This window comes from Bos indicus, chromosome 2 (genome assembly GCF_029378745.1).
Source record: "Bos indicus isolate NIAB-ARS_2022 breed Sahiwal x Tharparkar chromosome 2, NIAB-ARS_B.indTharparkar_mat_pri_1.0, whole genome shotgun sequence".
NCBI lineage: Eukaryota > Metazoa > Chordata > Mammalia > Artiodactyla > Bovidae > Bos > Bos indicus.
In genome coordinates this window covers 118,849,743-118,869,071 of record NC_091761.1, presented here as the reverse complement: position 1 = coordinate 118,869,071, position 19,329 = coordinate 118,849,743, and the positions used below count along the sequence as shown (strand labels likewise).

The following is a 19,329-nucleotide window of genomic DNA, read 5'->3' as shown; positions in this document are numbered from 1 at the left end:
TAAAGGGAAGCTCTGAAAATGCCGAAGTTCTAATACAAAGCTAGTCTTTTAGTTTAAGGATGCTTAGATAGCATAGCTGTTAAGACTTCTACACTAATTTTCTAAAATAAGGCAGAAATATATTTTCATTACCTATCATACACTTTTCCCAATATATCCATAGGGGGGGAAAAAAACCCCAAAAAACTGCCAATGAATCAACTGCCAAATCCAGAGGTCATCTTTTTAAAAATAAGCAATGAAAAAGTCTCTTCTAAAACTTATACGGTGCTGGTGCTAAGTCGCTTCAGTCGTGTCCGACTCTGTGCGACCCCATAGACGGCAGCCCACCAGGCTCCCCCATCCCTGGGATTCTCCAGGCAAGAACACCGGAGTGGGTTGCCATTTCCTTCTCCAATGCATGAAAGTGAAAAGTGAAAGTGAAGTCGCTCAGTCGTGTCCGACTCTTTGTGACCCCATGGACTGCAGCGTACCAGGCTCCTCCATCCATGGGATTTTCCAGGCAAGAGTACTGGAGAGGGGTATACGCATGTACAATTCAAACCTTCCTGTGTTCTTCTATATAAGGTTGCAATCAGAGCAAATTAATTATGTTCCACAACAAAGGCATGAAAGCTACATAAGACACATGTTTCACTGGTAGAAATTAAAACTCTGGAAATCACTTTAAGGCTCACTGGGCAGAATCTCCACAGAATTAAAGCTCCAGTATCTCTAGACTGTATCTTATTTTTTCTCAATTAGGAAAAACAGCCTAGGGTTAATTGAAAACGAAACTATCTTAAGCTATAATGACAGAGTTTATCATAGTCCCCCAAATTAAAGACAGCTCTTAAGAATATAACTTGAATAAGGATCATGAATTGGTTCAACATATTTAACTGGTGATTTTATGAATTATAATAAATGCTGCTACTCTCTAAAAACGAGTGTATCGAAGATGAAACAACCTCCTTGGCACGCTTACAGCTACACAACACATTTGTATGATTTGAAGCACCAGTGCTGGAGGCTCAGAATAAGTCAACGGGAGGAGGACTCCCACCACAGCAGCAAGCAGGTCTCCTGAGTAGATCATATGACACGCTTAGGAGAGTAACCCGCAAATAAGAGGTAAGTACCCATAGATAAATATAGAGTTAATCTAAAGGCTTTTCCTTTTCTTTCTTACAAAACTCTGCTACCATAATTTTTTATTTCTACTCAGTGCTTGAAAAACCAAAATGAAAAATTTACAAATGTTAAAGGGAAGATTTTAATGTGGGATTTGTAAGGCTTTATGAAAAAATGATTTAATCTTCCTCCTAGCCTCCTCTCCTTGCCTCAGAAACTGGGAAGGTTAAGAAAAAAAGAAATTACTACTTAAAAAAATAACTGGTTCAAACTTGGCATAAAGTGATAAATTTGGAAAATATCTGTACAGAAACATGCTTTCTTTGAAAGATGAAACAAGTAAAAACAGTTATTTGGATCCTAGGAATACTTTCTCCTCTTCTTTCAAACTATAAAGGAGTTCTAGAAACCCCAGTTTTTTAGAATGAGTTATAAAAATGTTTTATAAAAATGGCATTTATATGAGTATTAAAATAAACTTGATCCGACCAAATCTAATTACAAATAAGGATTCCTATGCTGGTAAATCATGGTGGGGCGGGGGGGTGGGGGTGGGGGCTTGGAGTGTTTCTGGGTAGAAGGCCAGTGTGTATGAAAAGTTCTGTTTGGTGTTTGGATGTTTCTAATCTTCTGTACATATTCTAAAGTAAAGGTAAAATGACAATCAAGGGTCAGGAAGCACCTAGGTTTTCATTATACCACTGAAAAAAATTAATGTATCTCCCACTTCACTAATTGGAACATATCAGGCATATATATGATTTTAGAACTGGTTGTATTGTCACAAATGCACAAGAGACCTATGGAGAAGGGAGGGGCTACTAATAAATTCAACTGCTTTTTTAAACTGGGTTTTATTAAGAAATAAAGAAAATAATGCAATTGATATATTTTATATCTAGGGAGAACTCTTTGGCATTCAAATTCAAACTCGATTCTGCCACAACAAGAAAAAAAAAGGGAGAGAGAGAAACCAAAAAATAGCCTTTCTTCCCCACAGCTATCAGTTTCTTTCACTAAGCCTTCCGAAACCTGAGCCTCTGCAGAACACTAACCACTCGGGCCTCACCTACAGACATGGACAGATGTACTTACACTTTCATTTTATAGAACTTGAAATTCTCTTTTTAAGGAAGGAGTCAACTTTGGCCTTGAGTGTTTGGCATGGGTACAAAGCCTTAAAAAAGCAGATGACCAGCTTAGCTACTGACCATGCTGATCAGTGTCTGGAATCAGATCAAATCAAAGAAAAACAGCGAATGGCTTTCTCTTTTAGAATATTCGAGCAACGCACAAGTCCTGGGCATGTTTTGCTGAGCTCATTTGACCACTTAATCTCTTCTAACTGGTCTGGATTACAGACAGAATCAATAACAGAGAAAATGAAACAGACTGGTGAGGAACAGGGAAATAAACCGCGATGGGCAGCTCTTCTGATACTCATGGTGATAATACCCACAATTGGTGGCAACATCCTTGTTATTCTGGCTGTTTCACTGGAGAAAAAGTTGCAGTATGCTACCAATTATTTCCTAATGTCCCTGGCAGTGGCCGACTTGCTGGTTGGATTGTTTGTGATGCCGATTGCCCTCTTAACAATAATGTTTGGTAAGTATTTCACTTTGTTCTTGCCATCAAACCACAGAACTATGATATACTATTAGAGAAATGGATACTCATTCAGGGTTTAAATATGAATTTGGACTATTTAAAGATACAGGGAGTAAAGAGTCCCTCATTTTTCATCATTTTCTATGGTTGATAATCAGTTTTAAAGAGCAAAAAATAATTTCTTAAACAATTCTATTCCCTCTCAGTCACCTAAAACAATCATTAAGAAGTCATCCAAGTTAGCAATATTCATATATTCTGAATGTATTACCTAAAACTTATTGTGAAGAAGAGACGACTCTATACTTTATCCCATTACTAGTACTTTTTTTTCTTGATAAAGCAATAGCTAGAACACTACTGTGACAGTTAATGTGCTGGGTTAATTATTAATAATGAGATCTCTGAATCACTAAATGCTGAAATAAATCTCTAAACTCAAATTTCAATTGGAATTGTTCTGAAAAGTCTTGCTATAGCTCTTTATAGTTTGTGTACTTAAACTGAAGTGTTACACATGTGTTGTGTTAACAAAAAATTATGTTTAGTTGCTAAGGAATGGTCTGGCTCAGAAAATCCCAAGAGATGATCCATCTGTTTAATTTTTATAATTTCTGACCATTCATGTCCTTGATGTATGTTAGAGGAATAAGACCTCTAAGTTATTAAAATAAATGACCAAATCTGAGTTATTACAAGAATTTAAAACATAATTAGAACTAAAATTTTAGTTTGTCATAATAAAACAGAAAACGATATTAAAATGATGCAAGTAGTTTATGATTCATGCATAACATCTCTAGTTATATAATTTGGGTAAATACAATTCTGATGATGAATTATGAAGGCTTTCAAGAATCAGCATTAAAAGGGTATATAACTTATTTAATGCTTGACATAAATTGATAGTCCATTCATTAATTGCTGAAGAAGATGATTATTTACAGCAAATAGAGCTTTTTAGAGTTGCTTATATGGTGAAGATAAAAATATTTCAGGTTATAGAAGTAAAATTTATTAACTAGAATTAGATTGCATGTTTCATTGTATTCAGGTTAAATGTTACATTTTTATAAGTAATTATAGAAAGGTATCTAATATTAATACTTGATCCCTCAAATACAATTACATGGTGACAGGCTAAAACTTTCCATTCTTAGCTAGGTGTTAAATTCTTTGGTGGGACAAATAGTAATGTCTTTTCTGCTTTAAAAGACTCTCTCTTCATTAGTATTCTCTATCTATCCCCTCTCTGGTAAGTTTGTAAAAATCCAGTGCAACACACAACCAGGGAAATGATTGAGAAATCTACTCTATAGGTCAGCCTAAACAATCTTAATTCTGAATAAAGTTTAAAAGAAGTAAATGAGGATTATATAGGAACATTTATGCATATTTGGTAAAGATTGTACAGACACCAATTCAAATTCTTATCTCCATGTGCACAACAGTTTAATGTGTGAAGTTACTCTTTAAACTGTGCTGTTAGGCATACGGAAAATGTTAAAATGCTCATCCCAACTACAAAACAAAATTTAATTGACATGTTACACTGAATAAATGAGATTGAAATGTATTTTAACTTTAAAATCCATGAGTTTATAAGTATCAATCATCTATTGGTATTTGCAAAACACTGTTGTAGACACTTAACCAACAGTTAGACAGTTAAGGAATCTTAAAAGGCAAAGTTTCATGACATTAAAGTAAGCTGATAAACAAAATATAAGAGCAGGTAACAGTGATAATCCCATGTATTTCACAGGAAAACAGCAGGCATACAGCAGCTGAAAACTAAGTTTATATTTAAATATTTGGGGCCCAAGATATTCTTAGCTATAAGAGCAAAAAATCCAACATATTTTAACATACAATATGTAGAACATCTTCCTATCTATGTTCAAAAAATTATTATGTATACACACTTTTAACTTCATTTTGTTCTTTCAAATGTAAATTTTTAATTACAAAATAAACTTTCATAGCCCAAAACATTTCTGCTATCAGTAACTAAGCTGCATAGAAAGGTTAGTAGATTTTTAAAAACAAGCTAAATTGAGAACCACTATTTATTACTGCATTAATTCATTATTGAAAACATTCTACTTCTACGAGAAAATGCATGTTGCCCTCTTAAAAGCTTCAAAAGGATGCATTCATAAACTTGGAACTGCGTATATTATAAATGGGGACCTGAGTTCAAATACTGTTGAGTTTTTAAATGACCTTTCATGTGTTAACTAAATCAATGCATTTATAAGAATTTCTGTAACTTTAAAATGCAGGGGTAGATTTTGTGCATTTTTCTTTCATTATAGGAAAAATCTTCAGAATTTCTGAAGTCTGTACAAACAAAAGTATCCCTGGTTATTGAAATTAAAAAAAATTAACTACCACTATTAGTGATAAGAGTTATTTCAGTTATCTTAGGGAAATTTAAAGAAAGTAACACTGAAACTTTATATTCTAACAAAATTAAATTAAAAAAAAAAAGGACAGCACTGACAATTTTAAAGTGGCTTTTACACTGAGTAACATTTTATCGAAGCAATAATTTGCATATTTGATTATACAGTATTTGAATTTCTATTTTACCAAGATTATGATGACTGATATAACATGGTTTTTCAAATAAATTGTGCTACATTAACTTTTCTGTCACTTCTTCCTCCTTGGGAGCATTGGACTTAACCTTTACTTTCTAGTTTTTTCACTGTCTTGTCTATAATTCTTAAAAACTATGATCATGAATTAGTAGCGTATAATTTAAGGCTTGAAGATGCTTAGGTTAGACATATTTGAGTAGAACGCAAAGGAAAAAAGAGTATCATATGCCAGTATAAAAAAGACAGGTTATTTACAGTTTAAGAATGTCTCTGAACTTTCCCTTCTCCCATTAAACAAATTATTTAAAATGTAAAGGGACACATTTGGTCATCCATTGGTCATTACTGGCTTCTTTATAACAAATTTAAAACAATGTTTCATGATCTGTAAGTTGAAACAGTATCTGTGGTGCAGCTGAAAGTGGGCATATAAAATGGCTGAAATATGGGGGTTCATTTGAAGCAAGATACCATATGCTTTGAATCCTGGTTCTCTTGTATTGGCTTAGGCAAGTCACTTAACAACATATCAGAGCTCAAGCACCCCGTGTGTAAAATGGCTATGCTGAATCTTCCACTGCCACTATCCTGTGAAATTGTCAAGTAGGTCCCAGCACATATTATACACTAATATTTGGCAAGTATTTGTACAACATGCAAAAGGTTTATATACTTAAATACAATATTTAGTTTAGATATGAGTTTGACCAGAGATGAAATAAATGTATAGCAGTAAAAGAGAAAAAAATCAGTTATTCATTTATACAGTGAAAAAACAAGGGAGCAAAGCAATTAAAGGCACTTCTTTCTGAAAAATGGAAATTTTAAAAAACCAATGTAAAATTTTCACAAGTATTAAATCACTCGAAACATTTATAACACTATATTAGACATTTAACCCTATGATCCTTCATATGCTCAAATACAGTGAAAAAACAACAATAACAAAAACAAAGAAGCTTTGTAATAAAAATTTAAGCACTGATCTAGCTGTCTTTTCCAGAAGATAAATATAGAAACAAGAATTTCTGAGATTTAAAAAAAAAAAACATACTTGAAAACTATGTCCTTTCTGGACATTAGGGCAATTTAGGACTTGTCCTGCTCCAGTATCTTCAAGAACTACATACCTCAATGAACAGAGTCCCCTTGGAATGGCTTTAAAAATAGTCTTTAAATCTTCAAGAGGGAAATCTTTTATGTCCCAGATTCAGAGATTAATGTCAATTACTTTCCAAACTAACAGCATAACTCAGCTTTTCAAACTAAAAACTTGCCCCAAGGATAAGCAAGTTTCAGATGAAAATTAGTCTATGTCATCAAGAAGCCAAGTTTGTGGTTTAAAAATTCAGGTTTCTATACCAGTTAAAAAGAAAGCCAAACAAACAACTCACCCAAAAGAAAACAAAACAAAAAAGGCATGGCAATGCACACAGGTTATTTATGCTTCTTAGCCATATTTGATATAAATAGTTAAAATTCAACTTTAGTAAAAGCATACTTTCATGACAAATTTAGTTAAGAGTTGAACAGTTAAATATGTTCTCATGCCCTTTTTCTGAAGTAGAGTTTTCATTTTAATTGGATGCATTTTGCTACCGAAGGCAAGAAGACAAACACTGATTTTATACTGATGATACAGCTCATTGTTTATAAGTGGGAGGGTTTTAATGGCTGGATTAGTTGGCTAGTTTCTGCCAAACAATAAGAGTAATAAGAACTAACATTTATTGGGTGCTTTCTGTATGCCAGACGTTGTTCTAAACACTTTACACGCATCACTGTATTTAATCCTCAAAGCAGCTCTATAAAATGGTATTATTGTCATCCTCATTTTACAAGGGAAGACATAGGAATAAATAAATGATATTATCTGAACCTAGGAGAACTAATTCTAGAATTCACACTCTTAACCTCTTTTACTCTGCTTTCTCAAATGAAATGAGAAATTGTATCAACCAAAACTGTTGTATTTGGCAAGCAGGCAACATTTTATCTTAAATAACTTGATCTTAACAGGAGGGCCACAGAATTTTATCTAGAGACAAGGCAGAACCCAATATTATTTTAAGTTATATTTCATACTAAATGATACATACTATATAATTTAAATGTTTTTTCTTCTGTAACAGTTTTTATTAAAAAAAATAGAGCCTCAGGAATTAATTTAGTTTAAGTATCTGATAACTTATTTCCCTTAGATTCTTAGATACACTTTTCTGTTTATGTAAATCTTAACTTCCATTTGAAATAATACATTACATTCTTATGGAAATAAGTTAGACATAATACATTGCAACAAATAAATGAAATTATAAATCTTTAAAACCTTTCCAGTTACTCTGAGTAGTAACAAACTTTTCTGACCTCAAGCCTGTCAAATTCATACTAACTGAGAAAACAATTTTAGAATGAAAATATCTGGACTAGGAAAAGTCCTTTTATAAACTGAGAATGTCTAGAGCTGTTTTTAACTTGCATAAATTATTATATTACATGAATTCTACTTAAGCAATTATTTTGGCTTTGTATAAAAGATTCCTATAATATAATCCAATCATCTGTTACTTTTGTTAGTTTCATAAAAACAGCCTACTCACTAATATCTCATGAAACCTGGAATCATAAAGGTTAAACAAAAAGATCTATCACTCTTAATCCTAAATCTCAGTCTCTTTCTTTCTTAAAGAAAATTCTCTATCACGCTTCAACATTTCTACTGTTATTGATTAAGAAAGCACTGACTAAAGCAAAATATTCTAATGATCTGCATTAATTTTAGTAACCCCTTTCTGCTCCAAAATTGTAGAGTTTATAAATTCTTTTTGCTGGAAAACAAAGCTAACAAGGCTTCTAGGCTTAGCTAAAATCAAGACTAAAGAGCGTTCCCTCTTAGTTCACAATCAGAAGTATGTAGGTCAAACAATTCAATTCCAGAGATATGTACTTTTAATATGAGAGTTCTATTGTGGCCTGCTGCTCGCGGCTACTAGATTTCTGACCACAATTTTCCAGACGAGAACTGAAAAGAATACAATCCAAAATTAGAATAGCTAAATAGGCAAATGTAAATTATTAGCAACCCATTTAAAAGATGATAGAGAGCAGGCATTTTACAAGAGGAAGCCTAAGACATAAGACCTTAATTAACTGCCTTTTAAAATCTTTAACTATGATTAGAATCTCTGGCTGTAGCTCTAGATTTAAGTATTTTCCTGTTTGCTGCTCAGTTCTAAACCTGAACTTCAGGAGAGTTTAAAATGCAGCCTCACTTTTAAATAGTTTCCACTGCAAAACTCAGTCATAGATGATTCTTTTCACTCTATTTAGGCCATTAATTTCCTTAAGCTCAGGTCAAAGAATACACTGCTGCCTTTGACTGTTCAAGGTCCTTTCCTGCTAATTAAAAAGAAAACTGAACACCACAGCTAAGAGGGAGAAAATCTAACTGATTAGATTCTTCCTAAACACAAGTATCTCTGCCATATTTTATTTCTTTTGTTTATTTTGAGCAGTCTCCCATTAAGTTTTTTATGTGGAATTCTGAGTGCCTATCCTATGCCAGCAAACTCAATAAACAACCTTTTCAAGAAAGCAGGGCTTCTCAAACACTAATCTGCATACAAATCACCTAAGGTTATTTCCTTCACCTGCAGTCTGATTCAGCAGGTAGGGAGCCTGCAGTTCTAAAAAGTTCCCAGGTGATGTTGATACTTGCAGATCTGAAGAGCGTATCTTGAGTAGCAAGGTCCTAAAGAACACTTTCAATTAACATTTACATTTTAGTAAATTTTGATAAATAAATGCTCCCCCTCACACTTAAAGACTTAATTATACCTGATTTTACCCATCTGCAAAATCAGGATATAATCTCTAAGGTCCCTTCCAGCTCAGTGATTAAATTTTATTATCTCCATCCCTTATCCCCACCCCAATTCAATGAAGTAGGAAAAGCCTGATTAAAGTAATTTACTTAAAAGTATGAATTACTCCCTCCATCTGATGCTTTAAAGCCTTTTTAAAGAATCTGCTGAAGATGCAACCAAGTACAAAGGAATCATTTATTCTTTTTCAATAAAAAAAAAACTCAATACTGATTTAAAAAATATTTTAATATTCCTGTTGGGAATGCCACATACCAACTGCGGAAGCAGAAGGCACCAATGGGAATATTTGTCAACTTTGCTAGCTTTTTTGGTGAAATATCCAAGTATTTTTCACTGAGATCCTACTTGATTCTTAAAAAAAAAAAAAGAAATTCAAGTCTATCTAAAACATCTTTCCCTAAATTATAGTCTTTATTTTGGTGGGGTGGGGCTGGGGTGGGGTCTAACCTCTCTCCACCCCTAAGACTTCCTGAATTTAAACAGTTTACAACTAAAGGGTCTCTTGGTGCTCTGAAATCCTGAGGTAATCTTCGTTCCCCCTCCAATTACCTCAATTATTTTATACCTGTCAAAGGCAGATACACTTGCAAAAACCAAGAAAAGTAGTTTACATTTCGTCAGTGGACATACAACAATTAAACCATAAAAAGGGTTTAGATAATCTCATATGTATGGCATTTGTTCTACACAGAAGCAATGTGCCTTTATAGAAAGTTCTAAAATTTATGTGTTTATAAAATGGATTCAAACTGAAATACTCTAGGGAAAATGCTATAATAAATTTTAGTTGTTTTAAAACTGCAAAAAAATATAGTAGTGAGTATATATGTACAATGTATAGTCTATCAAATTCATATATGTATGGATACTCTTCTAAGTAAGTTTATTGGAAAACTACATAGAATATTCAATAGCATATCCTAAACCTGAAATTTTTTAAAAAATTTAATATTCTAAAGTGTTTAAGACTGTATGAGGTATAGGTATGAGGTATAAATGCTTTTTAAATACTCTGTTAAATTAATCACCATGCCTAATAATGAGATGTTCTTTTTAAACCAAAAATCTGTATTACATCTCAAGTGCTTAGAGTGAAGGATGGACTTTTGGAAGGGTAACAATCCACTTTTCTCTGGAATAACCTAAAGCCATTCCTACTGCAAACTTTATTTCAGAACTCCTTCTGTCAAAAGGAAAACTCAAGTCATTCCACTTAGTTATTTCACCAAACTAGAGTTTGCTATCAACAAGGCTCATGCTGCTCCTGCTAGTTAATGCTAGAAATGAGCCCAAATCCCAAGCCTGAGACTCCCATGCTAATATTATTTTTGCCACATTACACTGCTTCCTCTATCTGGCAAAAGGTGTTGTTGTTGTTTTTAAATAGCAGCTTAAAAATAAATTTTATCAGAATAGCAAAATTAAGCTGTAACACTATATACATTTCTAAAAAATTACAAAAGAAATAGACAAAGAGTAAAGGTCAAAATCATGCTAAAAATGCTAAACTGATTTAGAAAGAGTTGTAATTACTATACAAAACAAAATCTATTTAAAAGGTGCCATCTACAGAAATGTATATATTGTCAACTTTATTATCTGAAGTTTTCTTGGAAGTTAAGTTGTAAAATTTCAGATGAATATTGAAAAAGGTTAAAAAATATTTATCAGTTAAAAAAGAAACTGCAGGAGAATATGTTTTTGTTTTTTCCTTTCTTTCAGAGGCTATGTGGCCCCTCCCACTTGTTCTATGCCCTGCCTGGTTATTTCTTGATGTTCTTTTTTCTACTGCATCCATTCTGCATCTCTGCGCCATTTCAGTGGATCGTTACATAGCCATCAAAAAGCCAATCCAGGCCAATCAATATAACTCACGAGCTACAGCATTCATCAAGATTATCGTGGTGTGGTTAATTTCAATAGGTATGTGGGGAATGCCAGGGTGTGGGGTGGGGTATACATGCCTTTGGTTCCTTTTGGCTAGGAGATTATCAGGCCTGGTAGACAGTGATACATCAAAACAAACTCCTCATAACATTACACTCATCATATAGCTTCTAAACCATTGTATCACAAAAAAGGTGAAAAAGCAGAAAAGTTCATGGCTTGTTGTTGACATGCAGGAAGACTAAATCTGAAAAGGTTTTCATATTTGTCAACCAATCATTAAGGCCTAGGTAGCATACAGAATCTTGAAATGTTATTAAAGTAACACCAAAAAATGCCATGCATCTTAAATAACACCTAAGAAAATAAATAGGAAATGAGAAAAAAGAATCAAAACATTTTATGTCAATATCAAAGTTCATATAGTCACCTTGGAAATTAATACGTATATAGACTAGACACATCAGTGTCTGTTTAAGTGTTTTGAACATGTTTATAAATTTTTTTTTTGGCTATACTGCATGGCATGTGAGATCTTAGATCGCCAACCAAGGGATTGAACCTGTACTCCTTGCAGTGGAAGTGTGGGGTCTTAACCACTGGACCACCAAGGAAGTCCTTGAATGTGTTTAATTAGAAATGTTAAGAGAGATATAAATGATATTCAGAAATAATTTCTGGAAAAAATTATATTTCTTAACTGTTTTATGCCCCTGTGCCCATCTTTAATACTCAAAGATAGCTGCTATATTAGAGTATCTGAGAATGAAGTAAAGCATAAATGGTAACTCAAATCTTTTATAAGCTAATATCACAAACACAAACAGATTCACAACAGTTACAATGATCATTAACAGATTGACCACTATGTTCACTTCTCCCAGTACGGAAAATTCAAAGAGGAAAAAAATCAAGAGAGACTTGAAATAATCGAGAGACTTGAAATGCTAGAAAGAAATCAAGTAAAGATGTGACTTCTTTCTCTAATGAGAAAAAAAAAGACACTGGGGATTAGGGGAAAAAAGAAAGCAAGACATTGAAAATGACCTACATATTCTTGGAATACAGATACCAAGACCAACTCTCTTTTGAAAACTTTGGAGGTTAAAGTAAGGAGTGTTACTACTCTGGCTTGGGAAGACATTAAGAGTCAAGGAGAAGTCTATTTATCTGCAAGCAGTGAGAAAAAGCTAATTTTGGGGAAAGAGGCTGATTGATAGAACAGAAGAGGCCCCTAAAAAAGAAGCTATGGAAAGGGCATTAGAGATAATGGGTGACAACTGCCAAAATTTAAAGTGGAGAGAAAGAAAACTGAAGTTCATGTCAAAAACCCCATATCTTTTTGGTAAGCTCAGGGCAAAGAGAGGAAAGGAAAGGGAAACAGTGTGTGTTGCAGTAGGGTGGAAGCGAGGGGTGGAATGGGGGACAGGGCAAAGGTAGAGGGAAAATAGGAGAAACGGCTCCTTAAGAATTAAAACATGTGAAACTGAAATATATATTCAAGCCAATATAGAGCCTGTTGGTAGAAGCTGTACCTCGATTAAGCCTGGATGACATGAATTTACATTGATAAAACTGATCAAATTTATAGAGTGCTTATATGTTAGACACTAAGAATACAAAAATAAGAAAAAGAATCTTTTCACTCAGGAAGATGGTCTCATAGTAAGTACTAAGTATACAGAAGAAAAGAATAAAAAGATGACCTCAGATTTACAGCTTACAAGGGATCTTACAAACCTATTTTTTCCTTCTATAGATGAGAAAAGAAACCTAGAGGATTTAAATAGTTGGCTTAAAGACCTATGGTTTTTAGCACAAAGGCCAAGATCAATGCCATTTTCATTTTATCACACTCTATGCTGTAGAACCAATGACAATTTAACAAATTTGTAAAAGAAAAGGCAGATAATGATGTTAGTTCAGTTTTTAAACTCTGAAAGTGCTGAAAAGAGCTCACTTTCTTCTTCTGGATTTACAGTTATCCCAGGTAATACCTGACAACAGTAAGGTTGAAAGGAGAGTAACAGGGTAAGGTATACAAAATACCAGAGAAGACAAAGGTTACTGACCAACAAGCTGGTTGAGAAGATAACATGAGCCTTGATGGGAGTTAATGGAATGTGGGAAAAAGAGAAGGATGAACTAGAGGTCAAGATAACTGTGAAAAGAAGTTCTACAGTAATGAAGAGCAGCAGGACAAGAAAGGGAAATAACCGTTCATGATTTTAGATATGGGATAATTTTAAGTGGGCTTATGGATGGCTTCTTGGACTGCAAGGAGATCCAACCAGTCCATTCTGAAGGAGATCAGCCTTGGGATTTCTTTAGAAGGAATGATGCTAAGGCTGAAACTCCAGTACTTTGGCCACCTTATGCGAAGAGTTGACTCATTGGAAAAGACTCCGATGCTGGGAGGGATTGGGGGCAGGAGGAGAAGGGGACAACAGAGGATGAGATGGCTGGATGGCATCACTGACTTGATGGACATGAGTCTGAGTGAACTCTGGGAGTTGGTAATGGACAGGGAGCCCCGGCGTGCTGCGATTCATGAGGTTGCAAAGAGTCGGACACGACTGAGCGACTGAACTGAACTGATGGATGGCTTCAGGAATGCAAACAAATAACTGGAGGTGAAGAGTTCAAGAAATATAACCTTAGGCATTAGAAGAGTCATCAATGGGATGAAATTATGGAAGATGATAGAATGGAACAGGGGATAGAAAACTATAGCAAAGGGCTAAACCCATTAAGGAAGACAGACAATATATCCTGGAGGTTGGTAGAGGATCCAGATGGAGAACAGTGTAAGTAGCTTACACAGGCTTTGAAAGAGATGTGCTTTTGAGGGGGTGGGGGTATAGTGGGGAGAACAGTGTAATGGTTACTGGAAGTAATAGGACAGAAGGACCAGCGAAAGTTTTCTGCAAAGGGCAAGATAGTAAATGTTTTGGTCTTACAGATTCTGTATGATTTCTGTCAAAACTACTCAGCTCAGCAGCAGGAGAACAAAAGCAGCCACAGACCATATATTAACAACGGGTATGGCTGTGTTCCAACACAATTTTATTTACAAAAATGGAAGACAGGCCAGATTTGGCCACTGAGCCACAGTTTGTTGACCCCTAGTGTAGAACAGAAAGTATACAGATGATCTTTCTGGTGATGTACCTGAGAAAAAGCAGACAAGGCAGCAGCCTTCATTAGAAAGGGTTTGAGGAATACATTCTTGTCAAGGTCTCCATGCTACAATAAAAAGGCGATGTAGATGACAGGAATATGTTCAGATTCAGAGAAGTGAATCCTTCTATGATACCTCAAGAATCCTAGAGATGTCTAAAGATCAATTAACTCAGACTTACTTTAAAATATCTGCTGTTTCAAAGGGAAAAGATTAGGGCCAACCCTTGTGTTCTCTTCCTAATAAGCTATTTTACTAATAAGCAAGATCATATTTAAATACCTACTTCATAATATTTAAAGTATAAGAAAATTAGCATGAAATGTATTGCTTTCATTTCTAATGGAGGAAAATGCAATCCTGAAAATAAATTTCATGACCACAAACTCTTAAGTAACATTTAATAAAAAACAATGAACCCTTAGTTTTCCCTAAGAAGTCAGAAAGAAGAAGTTAAAAGACATTCACAAATATCAAAAGATAAACTGTCTGTTAAATGAAACTGTGTAAGCTCAGAGATTAAAAAATAGGTATCAACTCAGAACTAAGATACTGCATGAATGTATTCTTAAGTCTTTTGAGCTCAATCACATGGGATATTAAGATAAAAGCAGCTTCTCTCCTATATTCCTTTCCTTAACCCGGGATAGCTCAAGAAACAAAAATAGATACTGTGAAGTGGAGAATAAATGAAGACATTCTCTATGTCATGGGTACAATATAGTTTCAGCGACGCTTTAATTATACAATTGAAACCACTAACGTGTCTCTTTAAAAACAGCAGGTTTGCCTACTTAGATTCTGTTTGTCAAATCTTCCATTGATTAAGTGCTTTGATTCTGCCTTCGGGTACCAGGAATTAACATATACTAACAGTGAAATGTCAGTAAGACAAACTTTAAAAGGATCTAATCAAAGGTCATAACTCAGTTTATCTTGTTTTCCTTAGGCATTGCCCTTCCAGTTCCTATTAAAGGGATAGAAACTGATGTGGCTAACCCAAACAACATCACCTGCGGGCTGACAAAGGATCGTTTTGGCAGTTTCATGCTCTTTGGCTCACTGGCTTCCTTCTTCACACCTCTGGCCATCATGATTGTCACCTACTTTCTCACTATCCATGCTTTACAGAAGAAAGCTTACTTGGTCAAAAACAAGCCACCTCAACGCCTAACATGGTTGACTGTGTCCACAGTTTTCCAAAGGGATGAAACACCTTGCTCATCACCAGAAAAAGTGGCAATGCTGGATGGCTTTCACAAGGACAAAACTCTGCCCAATGCAAGTGCTGACATACTTATGCGAAGAATGTCCACAGTAGGGAAAAAGTCAGTGCAGACCATTTCCAATGAACAGAGAGCCTCAAAGGTTCTCGGGATTGTATTTTTCCTCTTTTTACTTATGTGGTGCCCCTTTTTTATTACAAATGTAACTTTAGTTTTATGTGACTCATGCAACCAGACGACTCTCAACATGCTCCTGGAGATATTTGTGTGGATAGGCTATGTTTCCTCAGGAGTGAATCCTCTGGTCTACACTCTCTTCAACAAGACATTTCGGGATGCATTTGGCCGGTACCTCACCTGCAATTACCGAGCCCCCACATCAGTAAAAGCCCTTGGAAAATGCTCCAGTAATATCTACTTCCAGAATCCAATGGCAGAGAATTCTATATTTTTTATGAAACATGGAATGCGAAATGGCATTAATCCTGCCATGTACCAGAGTCCAATGAGGCTCCGAGGTTCAACCGTTCAGTCTTCATCCATCATTTTACTAGATACACTTCTCCTCACCGAAAATGAAGGTGACAAAACTGAAGAGCAAATCAGTTACGTATAGTAGAAATGGCACAATTTTAATATAATGATGAGTAAGATGATGAAGAAAATATAAATATACCAGAATTATATAAAGAACTTTATATCATGTATCAAAAATCATCTCTTAATAAATTAAGAATTATGTATTAAGATTATCCAATTTTCTTTATTTGGGCAAAACTATTCTACTACTAATAAAAAATCATTTTTGTAGAGTTGAAAATTAAAACAATCCAGCACACTGGTTAAATGTTAAGACAGTCAAATGAAATAAAATTAATAAATCAATAAACTTGTGGTTTAGAAAAATACAATGTCACCATACAAAAAAACAATGCTACCATAAGAATTTATTTAGTTCCTAACTGCATGTTAAGCTATGCCAAGAATGAAATAAACAAAACAAACAAGCATTAACCTTGTCTTCAAGGCAGAACAACAGTGATATGAGGTCTAAAAATAAGAGTATCAAATAATGATCACATCTGAAGATAAGCTAAGACTGCCATTTACAGTTTGGCTTAGTTAAATGTGGGCTTCCCTGGTGCTTCCCATGGTAAACAATCTGCCTGCAATGCAGGAGACCCAGGTTCAATCCCTGGGTTGGGAGGATCCCCTGGAGGAGGGCATGGCAACCCACTCCAGTATTCTTGCCTGGAGAATACCATGGACAAAGGAGCCTGGTGGGCTATAGACCACCGGGCCACAGACATGACTGAGTAACTAACACTTTCACTTTCACTTTAGTTAAATGCAGCCACAATTTTGCACTGATCAGGAAACTGTCTTGATGAAAGGGGGTCGGGAAGAGACTATCTGGATATCACACAAAAGAACTGGATCTTGGAATTACAGCTCTTTGTTAAATGGCTCATACCAGGCATTTACTGAGCAGAGGCAGGTTTCCTAGAGGAAGAAAAAGCAAATGAAAACAGTCTTGGGTACATGAACCTTGTGTTTCTCAAAGAGCATGTGTAAACTAGAGGCATGGGACTTTAATCCAGGAACCTAAACTTTAATGAATTTGTAAATAAGATCATGGCTGCCCAAGCTTGCTCAAAGAGTTGGTTGAACTTCTGGCACAGAATTTTTTATTCATCGGTTTGTCATTTTAACTTGCACTGCCAGACGTGGAACAAATCCAGTCTGTGTCATTTACTAGTTATTAATAATTTGAGAACTTGGTTTTAACTGCAGCACCTTAGACAAGTTGATTACGTTTAATTTTCTTCATCCATGAAGTTTTAGATAAAAGCATTCCTAACATCTTTTATAGTTTCTACTTCTTATAAGAATCATATTATGAAGGAAACACACACACAACAAAACCCTGAATGGCCTTTTAGAAATAAAAAACACATAATTCATTAGCTGGATCTGAGAATTCTTAGCAAAGCCTAAAAGCAGCTCAGGGAAGACATCTGCTGCTGAAACTGGGAATTGAGCACATGTGTGAGCTACAGTAAATACAAGAGCAGAAATGAATTTTGTTAATTAGAGATCAAAGCATGCTCAGGTTAAAAAAGGGAGAAAAAAAACAGTTTTCATGAAAACTCAACTTCCTGTGTGGCAGAATATACACACGAGGTGACTGAGTTACATGATATAAAATATAAAGTGACTAATAGGAAGAATTAGTAGCCGATAATGAATAAATAAAGGAAGAGACCTTGATGAGTAAGATTCTTTATAAGTTACTAAGGGTAACCAATAGTTACTAAGGGTACACCTAAAAGAATATATTTCTCATATGAAAATTATCTTTTCATAAAAAAACCCTCCCTGAAAGGCAAAAGTAAAACCATTAATTTTTGTTTTTAAATTGTGTCTAAGCTTAGAGCAAAAATAAGGAAAGGTTAGCATCACAGATTGGCTACAATGATATGCCAAAGACAACAGGAAGGAAACAGTACTACACAGCTTCTATTCTGCTTCCATCTTTTGTCTCAAGAGAATGATTTTTAGACCAGAAAAAGTAATGTTAAAACTGATCAAAATGTAAAATAGGTGAAGAGACTGGCTACCTTAAATGGGTTCAAGTCTCTAAGCTAAATGACTCACATCCCTGAAACAGAACCTGTGAATATAATTATAGAACCATCGCTGACAAATCTGAGGAAAAACAGAAAATGGCAAAGGTACAAAAGGACTGTAAGTGGCAAATATCCTAACGTTCAAAAAGAGAAAAAAGGGATGGGAATCAAGAAATTTAAACTGTGGAGTCTGTTGTAGATCTTCTGAAAAAACGTGGAATAGCTTAATACAAATAGGTTTTATCAGATCTTAGAAAAGAAATCAATGAACACCTGATACTTCTATGAATCTACTAAAATCAGTAATAACCAATTAACCACATACTCTGTTTTAGAGGTACCAGACTAGTTGTTTTGTCACTAAGTTGTATCCAACTCTTTTGCGACCCCATGTACTGTAGCCCTCCAGGCTCCTCTGTGCATGGAATTTCCCAGGCAAGAAAACCAGATCTGTATAAATACCACAGGATTTAGTGAAATCTCTCCAGTGTTTTTGTGAACAAGCTGGACAAATGAGGGTTAGAGGATAATACACTGAAGGAGATTAGTATTTTGTTAAACAACCTCCTTCAACAAACTGACTGGTGAAAGGAGAAACCTATTAGCATGCTTATATGGATCTGAGCTTTGCTGTTTTAGCCAACATTTTTATCCAAAATAGGAAAAAAGTATTTAGTGTCTACACTAAATGGCTAACTTTCTATCTTGCATCTTAGAGAAGGTCCTCTAACCAGTTCAATGGATGCTGAACGAATATTTGTTGGAAAAAATATATATGTATAAATATTATTTGTTGAATTACATTACAATCTTTACAACAAAGGTTTATTCCAGGAACTTGGGGTAGAAAATCTGTACCAGAGATTAAAAGAACACGAAACTCATCTTACTTGTTCCTTCAGATTCCCATCCCTACATTATGGTGCAATTTCATCACAATATCCAAAAAAAGAATATCCAATATCCAGCCAAAAAAAGAGCTGAAAGAAGTACTTTTAATCTTCCTGTGTTGCACTTTAAAGTACCTTAGTGAAAAGAAACTATGTGAGATCAGACAGCAGAACTATTTTAAGAGGTGTTATTGCACCTACTGCCACTATTACAATTGCTACTACCCACACCCACTTGACTAGCACTTACTAGTGCCAGATACCATTCTAAGGGCTTTAGATATATTAACTCACTTAG

At 34.7% G+C, this 19,329-nt stretch overlaps 2 protein-coding genes across 4 annotated transcripts in view; one reads left to right on the top strand and one right to left on the bottom strand.

Moving 5' to 3' along the window:
• PSMD1 (proteasome 26S subunit, non-ATPase 1) overlaps positions 1 to 19,329 on the bottom strand; it is an 81,512-nt gene that overhangs the window by 36,260 nt on the left and 25,923 nt on the right. The window lies entirely within an intron of this gene.
• Positions 703 to 16,258, top strand: HTR2B (5-hydroxytryptamine receptor 2B). 2 transcript variants are annotated; one of them, XM_070773888.1, is made up of 4 exons: positions 703 to 1,113; positions 2,390 to 2,721; positions 10,940 to 11,140; positions 15,235 to 16,258. In XM_070773888.1, exons 2-4 carry the CDS (start codon positions 2,496 to 2,498, stop codon positions 16,125 to 16,127), a joined length of 1,320 nt encoding a protein of 439 aa, XP_070629989.1. In that variant the 5' UTR covers positions 703 to 1,113; positions 2,390 to 2,495; the 3' UTR covers positions 16,128 to 16,258. The 2 variants fall into 2 exon arrangements, with proteins under 2 accessions (XP_070629989.1, XP_019834031.2); XM_019978472.2 differs by lacking the exon at positions 703 to 1,113 and having other exon boundaries at positions 2,021 to 2,721.

Excerpts from the sequence above, each read along its gene's own strand:
- HTR2B (XM_019978472.2), top strand. The coding sequence starts at position 2,199 with ATGTACTTACACTTTCATTTTATAGAACTTGAAATTCTCTTTTTAAGG. Across the intron at positions 2,722-10,939 it reads CCTCTTAACAATAATGTTTG|AGGCTATGTGGCCCCTCCCA; the intron begins GTAAGTATTTCA and ends CCTTTCTTTCAG. Across the intron at positions 11,141-15,234 it reads GGTGTGGTTAATTTCAATAG|GCATTGCCCTTCCAGTTCCT; the intron begins GTATGTGGGGAA and ends TGTTTTCCTTAG.